This window comes from Bidens hawaiensis, unplaced genomic scaffold (assembly GCF_021521415.1).
Source record: "Bidens hawaiensis isolate Kalapana, Puna unplaced genomic scaffold, B.hawaiensis_p1.1 tig00003219_1, whole genome shotgun sequence".
Classification (NCBI taxonomy): Eukaryota; Viridiplantae; Streptophyta; class Magnoliopsida; order Asterales; family Asteraceae; genus Bidens; species Bidens hawaiensis.
This window is the reverse complement of record NW_027491175.1, coordinates 658593-667273: the sequence shown is the minus strand read 5'-3', so window position 1 is coordinate 667273 and position 8681 is coordinate 658593. Positions and strand designations below refer to the sequence as shown.

The window sequence follows — 8681 nt, the reverse complement described above, 5'->3', positions numbered from 1 at the left end:
ATTTGTTTACTTGTTCATTGTTTAGTTCTCTTAATTCAAACTATTGCTTGTGTGATCAGCACTAAAAACCAGTACTTCATAATATTAAATCTATTACACGAATTGCATTGACCACATACTTATATACTGTTTTTCTTTACTAAGTAGATTAAGGAAAAACATGTCTTTGATGATCATGTTATATACTGTTTTTCGAGTAAATAGATTTCTTCATTTTTCTGTTTATATATCTATTTCTTTACTTTGTTATTGTGCTCATATTTGAAACTATGTTATCAATCTTCATTAAGCAAGACCACATGTGTTTGACCAATTAAACTTCTAGTTTCTTGGCAGAGTAGCTGATGTCCTCTCAGATTATCTTGGAGGGTTGAATAAAGATGTAATAAAGGACAATTTTGTCATTGTATATGAGGTATGTGCATTCAACTTGTACATTGTGATTTATAACTTCAAAACATATTGTACCTATGTTTTCTTATACTAAAGCTTTTTTATTTATCCTTTTATCTTTGTAAAATGATTTCTTTGTTTCTTTAATTGTTATGACTTGCAGTTACTGGATGAAATGATAGACAATGGTTTCCCTTTAACTACGGAACCAAACATACTGAGGGATATGATTGCTCCTCCAAACATTGTTAGCAAAATGTTGAGTGTTGTAACCGGGAACACTTCCAATGTGAGTGAGATACTTCCAGGTGCCACGTCATCATGCGTGCCATGGAGGACAACACAATTGAAACATGCAAACAATGATGTGTATGTCAATCTTGTTGAGGAGATGGATACAATTATAAACAGGCAAGCATCATAATATCCCTCAACTTATTTTACATTCGGCCTGTAAACAAACCGAACGGTCAGCGAACTGTTCGTGAACCGTTTGGCTGAAATTTCGTTTATTTAATAAACGAACGAACATGAGCACATATTTTTTTTGTTCATTTAGTTAAATGAACGAACATGAACGCATGCCCTGTTCATTCATTTATGTCCGTGAAAGTTCGCTTGTTTACGTTCGTTTATGTTTGTTAGTATATGTTTAAGTTAAAACTTTTAGGCTCATAATAATTCAGTCTTATTTGTATGACTGTTTGGGAGCCGTTGGGCACGAAAAGTTTGTTAACTTGTTTATTCAATAAAAGATCAACATGAGCACAGTTTTTTGTTCATTCAATAAACTGAATGGGCATAAACACATGTACTGTTTGTGCATTTATGTTCGTGAACGTTTGTTCATCTATGTTTGTTTTAAAGTAAAAATTTTAGGCTCATGAAATTTTTAGTATACTTTTATGATTGCCGATTACAATTTAGTCTAGTTCTAACAAACTCTTTAGGCCCAAATAGGTTTATGTACATGTTGGCTTTTAATAATTATTCGCTTAGTTATGTTCTTTCGTATATATTCTGTTATGTTCATGAACCGTGTGTTTGTACTATTAACAAACATAAATGAACACGAACATGAATGCGCACACTAACACGCTTATTTTTTTAACGGACGAACACGAATAAGAAAACCCTGTTTGTTTATTTGTTCGTGTTCCATCGTTTGTTCGGTTAAAGTGAAACGAACGAACACGAACATGCCCCATTCGTGTTCGTTTGGGTCTTTTACTAGCCAGTTACTTCCCATTCTATTTGATGATGGATAATTATAATAAATGCGTTGGTTATTTACTTGTTTATAGTAAGTTTAGAGAAAATAGACAAAAAAGTGCTTGCGGGTCAACCCAATTCAGCTAATTCTTATGCTAACTTTTTGGTGTTCAGTGATGGGGCGTTGGTGAAGTGTGAGATGTTTGGTGTGGTGGAAGTGAATTCTCACCTTTCAGGCATTCCGGATTTGACTCTTTCGTTTGCAAACCCTTCGATTTTGAATGACGTGCAGTTTCATCCGTGTGTGCGGTTTCGACCATGGGAATCAGAACAATCACTTTCGTTTGTACCTCCAGATGGACTCTTTAAGCTCATGAGTTACAGGTACGTGGTGGACATTAGGAGTTTAAGCTAGCCGAGCCTCAGCTTGAGCCTGTCTAAGCTCCAGCTTGACTTGTTTAAGTTAATAGAGCTTGAGTTTGGCTCGTTTCGAGCTCTATATCCAAAGCTCGAGTTCAGCTTGTGAATAAATTTTTGCACCTGAGCTCGGCTCGTTTATTATTTGTTTTATATTCATTATATTAACATAAAATATATTATTTTGTTTTTATTATTTTGGTTATATACGTTTATATATGCAATAAAATTTATTTTGTAACACATATTTTTTTAAACAAAGTTATCATATTTGTATAAACCGTAGCCTCGTTTTATAAGCCTCGTCTGGCTCAATATATGAAGTTTTGGCTCGCCTATTAAATGTGCTTCAATTTAGGAACATGATCGAGCTTATTTAAACTCGACTTGAACTTTTAACGAGCCGTTGCGAATCTTACGAGCGGCTCAACTTCTTTTAAGGGTGTAAAAGAGCGGAGCTAACCCCAAGCTCATCTTGGCTCAAGCTTAGATTTTTAACTTTCAAGAGCCCGGGTTCTCTCGTTTCAATTTATTAATTAAGTTATTAATTATTGATTATATATAATAAAGATTTTTCTTATTTGCGTCTGTGTGGTTTTAGGGTGGGCACACAATTTGCCCCTAAAAGTCAAAATGATACATTTGCATCCTTGTGGTTTCAAACCGGGCTCACTTTGAGTTCCTCAGGCTAACGTATGCCCAACGGATTCCTGAAATACCCTTTTATGATGTTTATTTTGCGTTCCTGTTGTTTTGCAACATTCAATTTGCGTCCCTCCATCTTTATCACCTCCATCACGACTACCACTGGTCGCGGCCATCCACCACCGGTACAAAAGTTCACAGTATATGATAAGACTCCACCTTATCAGCGGGTCAAGCCATCTGGGTCCAAAAGGTCTTGGGTCAGTTACCTTGACCCAGTCAACCAGGAGCAAAGGTTTAGGGCTGAATTAGTGGGGGGTTGACTGTTGACCATTGACGGTCAAAGGCTGAAGGTTAGGAGATATTAATTACCTAAATTATGTTATAAGTATTTCATTTCTGTTTTAGTTTTCAATGTCTGGTTTTATTTTTGATTATCAAGTTCTTCTTGTAATTGGAGACTTACCATCTCGAATTGGTTAAATGGCAGACTAGCCCCTCTTGAATCGGGCCAACTATCTTTTTATCTCAATCAGCTGAGCCAGTGCCTTGTTCATCTGATTAGTTTGTACTCCTTTCTTACTTTTCATCAATTTGATCCGAGAGTAGCTAGTCTCAACGCCGTTTTTACTGAATGAATAAAAAAACAAAAATATTAACGATGTGTATAGTTTCAGAAATCATTAACGAAGTTTTTCCATTTGGCGGACTTGAATCATTTGTGAAGCATTGATGTGGATGATGTGTCTGATTGATGATGTGAGTTGTGGAAAGAAATTAACGCTTGAAAAAGGGGTGGCACCGAGAAACATATGGATTGATGCAAATACGAAATTTAAATGAGCCTCGGTGTCACCCCCTTTTACAAGCCCTAATTTCTTGCTATTTTTGCCCTAAATCCACAATGGAACAAATAGGAAAAATCTCAATATATTATCTAGTTACTTTATCATAATTTTATATATTATATAAATATATAATTTATATATTAAGTATAAATTATATAAGTAACAGGCTCGTCTAGGCTCGCAAGCTGGCTCGAGCTCCATAAGTGAAGTTCAGTTGTTTTTAGCGAGCTGATTTCGAGTAGCTCACGAGCAGCTTGGCTCGTTTACCCCTAGCTTGTTTACAAACCTAGTAGATGTGCATTGGTTGTGGTATTAAAAACCACTCAACATTTTCGTTATTTAAAATGAAATAGTAAGCTAGTATTTGTGTTGATGGAATGGAATCACAGAGGAATGAAATTGTCTATTCCGTTATCCCTTCTGTTCATTCCTTTTATCATTCAATTCTATCCAACTAACAAATTAAATCCTTAAGGATTGAAAGTTTGTCTACAATATGTTTTTGAAGTAAATGATATTAGTGATGATTTGATTTTGACTGCACTACAGGGTGAAGAAGTTAAGGAATTATCCTATATATGTAAAGCCTCAGATGAGTTCAGAGTCGGGTACGTGTCGTCTTAGTGTAATGGTCGGGATCCGGAATGATCCTGGAAAACCGGTTGACTCGATAGTAGTGCAATACCGACTCCCTCATTGTGTATCATCAGCTAATCTCACTGCAAATCATGGTACAGTAAATATCCTTTCTGATAAGGTACCACTCTCATCTTGTCTTTAATCTGTACCCATTCATGCATACACTTAAATGTATTTATGTAATCCTACATACATGGAAATGGGTCAAACGGGTTGAAGTGTACATCTTCTGTCTACAGGCTATAACCTGTTAAATTGGTTTTTTCTTTTAAAAAGTAGATGATTGTTGTAGTCTCATAGTTTTTCTAATCATATTGAACAAACTATCTATTTAATAGAAAATAGACGAATAATCTTTGCAACGTCAACCCAAGTACTCAACCAGATCCGACTTGTTTTAATCTACAACTATTTAGGGGTGTAATAGGGCCGAGCCTGAGCTTGTCCAAGCTCGAGTTCGACTTGTTTAGCTCCATTTCTAAAGCTCGAGCTAGGCTTTGAGTAGTTTTTCAAATTTGTGCCTGACTCATGCTTAATATTATATATTAATTATTTAATTATTTTTTTTATCTCGTTACATTCTTTTTGATCACGCCCCATTATGTTTTCATATTACATCTCCAGACATTTCTATTTTGTATTTTTTCTTATTATTTTTACTATTTATGCATTACAATAATAACAATAATAATAATAATTATTATTATTATTATTTTTATTATTATATTAGTGCTAAACTTTTAATTTTCTTTTATATTGTCTCACACATAATTTTTGGAGCTTGGGGTCTCTCAGGAAGCCACCTCTCTATTCTTTGGGATAGGGTACGGTGTGCCTACATCCAACCCTCCCCAAACCCTACTTATAGCTTTGTTATTGGTGGGATTCCACTGGATACGATTGATTGATTAAATTATTATGTTTATGTAGGTTTATAATTATTTTTATATGTATTTATAGTTATGGTTCTTATATATAGCAAAATACATATTATTTAATTATTTTATCAGAATTTATTTATAATAATAATTACTATGTAAATATATATGATATATTAAATAAAAAACATGTAAATAGTAGGCTCGTTTAAACTTGTTTTGGCTTGCTAGCTGAGTCAAGCTCAATATATGAAGCTTGGGATCGAGCTCGTAGGGATGAGATCGGTACCATACCGAATGCTAAAAATGAATACCGTACTGATTGTGTTCGGTTGGTACTGATTCGGTACAGTATTGGTAGTCACACTTACGTTACTCCCTGTGAGCTCGTTTATTAAATAAGTCACAATATAAGCTCAAGCTCGGGCTCGAGGTCTGTTTGAGGTCGGCTCAATTCGAGCTTTTAGCCGGCGATCTCAAGTAGCTCATAATAGCTCGGCTCATATACACGCCTACACCTACGCATTTAAATTTTAAGAATTATTTTCAAAATATATGTATCTTTTGATGTGCAGACATGTAGTTGGTCCGTTGGTCGGATCCCAAAAGACAAAGCCCCACAAATGTCTGGTACATTGGTGATTGAAGAAGGCGTAGAACAGCTTCATGTAAAGCCTACATTTCAAGTAGGCTTCAAAATCATGGGGGTGGCTTTGTCAGGCTTGAAAATAAACAAGCTGGATTTGAAGAATCTGCCTACACCAGCTCACAAGGGCTTTCGGGCTCAAACTGAAGCCGGTCAATATGAAGTTAGATCATAGTTTCACATTTGACATATAACATTTGAAAGTAAAACATGGCATTGGATTTGTTGTAGTTTTGATTCTTTTCTTTTTTTAATTAATTGAAATATGTTTGATGACTTTAAAATTGGTTTTTGTTTCATGACTACACTACCAAAAAGTGAGTAATACTAAAATGCAATTTTATTTCCTTGTATATGAAATTATCTGAATAATATAATCTTTAATAGTGCAAGAAAAATTTATTATGGCATCAGTCTGCTTGCGAGAAGACCAGAACGGAGATGACTATTAGGGTACTCAGAGTGGTATCGCGATGAGGAGATAGGTACCGAGGTTTTGCGAGGCAAATGCAATTGGATATTCGGGTTTTGATCAAGTTGAGTTCACACAGCTTGGAATGGTCCATAATTCCATAGCGGTCATACCCGCGCACTTGCTGAGTTTTAAGCATGATAATTTGAACATTGATACTGTATTACTGTGTATCATTACACCAATTGAAGTCCCCGCAACTGTAAATCTACTATTATAATAAACAAAAATGTTGATTGAACCACAAACCCCTTAGTTGGCTTAATATTTTGACAAGTGGCACACTCTTGTATTTCTAGTTAAATTTATTATTTAAAATCCAATTTTAATTAAGATTTAAAACATTCCTTATTAGCTTTATCAATCATCACATCAATATTAAATTTACACATTATACTTACATGCATAAATTATTTAAAATAACAATTTAATTAAGATTTAAAACATTCACTATTTATGTTAAATTTTCACATTATACTTACGTGCATAAATTAGATACGTTAATTACTATTTATTTTTATTATTTGATTTAATTTTTGTTATTGTAATTGAGCTATCAAGAACTCCTTTATTGGATATTTCGAACGGTATGTCGCATTTACCATTCTATTTTGTAATTCAGTATAATTCTATTAATATTCATATTTTTTTTCCCTTTTCTTCATATTTGTTTACAGTTGTTAATAAAATTGTTGCTGATAAACGAAAAGCATGGAAACTAATTTTGGATAATAGAATATCTAAACTGCACACATCTACATTAAGGCTTCAAAATACTACACTTTTACATAAAAACAGTAACCGCATATCCTATGGCAAAAAATAGCTTCCTCTTCATATACGTCTGTTAGACATCAACATACATCCATCTCTAGCATCAACGAAAGTATAACTTCATCAGATGTAAATGCTGGTATGCATTTAGATATTTAATATTTTTTTTTGAATTTTATTATGAATATAAAATTGAAAGTTATAGAAGAACACATCCACATACAACATTCCAATTTTAGCAATAGTTTTCGTTATTTTAATTTTAGCCTTTTAATTTAAGCAGGTTCATCTAATACGAGTAACATTATGCATAAAAACATATACATGTTGAAGATATTGTTAGGGACCCGTTTGCAGGAATATCTATAGGTAAATATATTTGAGATAACAAAAATTTAGTACATTTTTTTAACAAAGTTATAATTATTTATTTCAAATCGTGTAACAGATTTCTTGGGCCATGGTGATCAAAGTTTGACGTGTGAAAGTTGTTACGCAAAATTATGGAAAAATGAAGGAGTACATGATAGAACAGATAATGGGATAACAAATTATTTGTTATGTTGTAGTTACAGCAAGGTCCAACTTCTACGAATAAAAGCTCCTTATATAAACTATAAAAATTTGTTTACTGGTGTTGGATCTAAAAGCAAATACTTTTTAAAGAATATTCGTCATTACAATTCGATATTTACTTTTACTTCAATGGGTGAAAAAGTTGCTAACTCCATTAATAAGGGTAAAGCGCTATACATTTTTAGACTTGGTGGACAAAATTATCATCGTATTGGAAGTCTTCTACCTCTCCAAGGTGGAAAACCTAAATTTTTTTAAGACTCTAGTGTAACCCACAGTCAAGAACCTCTTTATTTTAGTTTTTACCGGACCTGATCACCCCAACTTGACTTAAACTCAAAACTTTTTCAATTTTTTTTAAGTAAGACTCAATTAAGTACGACTCAAATGTCTTATCCCCACACTTAAATTTTGCATTGTCCTCAATGCAAGGATAATGACGAAATAAAAATAACAAAGCCGAACACAAAAAACTAAAAAACTTACAAAAATAAAAATAAAAACAAAATAAAAAGTAAATAAGCTAGACAATGAAAAAGACTTAGCTGGTAATGTGCGCATGAATTTTGATGCTAAAGTCTTCTTTCAAAGTTGTCCTCCAACTCCGAACGTGCTCAGTAAACGGTACCTCCTTCTCTCATACACGAACGGAAGCGGCAAAAATAGACCAAACAATATCTAAAAAGTAGATCTTATCAAACTGATAGATATTATGCATTTAAAGTATTTCACCAAAACAACCAATATATAAAAACAATAATAATCAGCAGCAAACAAATAAATATAAAGTATATGGCTCCACTGTTGATCCATCCCCACACTTGTCTTTTTCATTATACTATTCTTGGGAATTCGTCTTTCTAGCTCGCTCAATCTTTCTTCAAACCCTCATAACTTAAAAACACGAAAACAAAGAACTACAGAAAACTATGTTAGTGACCCGACAAGACTCAAAATTAAAAATAAAAATAAAAACGATATAAGAATACAAACTTTACGAACCTCCCTACACTTGAACTTAATCAGAAGGTTTCTCTTTGACCTGGACCCTATCTAACCCATTTAATTCCACCTGGTACTTGTTAAGCATTAAAATTTTATCGGTGGAATTGAATATTGTTTTAAAAATCCTTAACGGGTCAGACCACCAAAATTTAAACTTACCTGCCATGAACCAGATG

General features: G+C 33.5%; 1 protein-coding gene across 1 annotated transcript; it reads left to right on the top strand.

Moving 5' to 3' along the window:
* The first annotated feature begins 217 nt into the window (after positions 1-217).
* Positions 218-6021, top strand: LOC143622570 (AP-3 complex subunit mu-like). The gene is made up of 5 exons (XM_077093678.1): positions 218-415; positions 557-804; positions 1780-1989; positions 4065-4272; positions 5608-6021. Exons 2-5 carry the CDS (start codon positions 569-571, stop codon positions 5851-5853), a joined length of 900 nt encoding a protein of 299 aa, XP_076949793.1. The 5' UTR covers positions 218-415; positions 557-568; the 3' UTR covers positions 5854-6021.
* Positions 6022-8681: the final 2660 nt, after the last annotated feature.

Bases quoted from the DNA above. Each gene is read 5' to 3' on its own strand.
- LOC143622570 (XM_077093678.1), top strand. From the start codon at position 569: ATGATAGACAATGGTTTCCCTTTAACTACGGAACCAAACATACTGAGG. The intron at 805-1,779 runs GCAAGCATCATA...TTTGGTGTTCAG, and splicing joins ATGGATACAATTATAAACAG to TGATGGGGCGTTGGTGAAGT. The intron at 4,273-5,607 runs GTACCACTCTCA...TTTGATGTGCAG, and splicing joins TAAATATCCTTTCTGATAAG to ACATGTAGTTGGTCCGTTGG.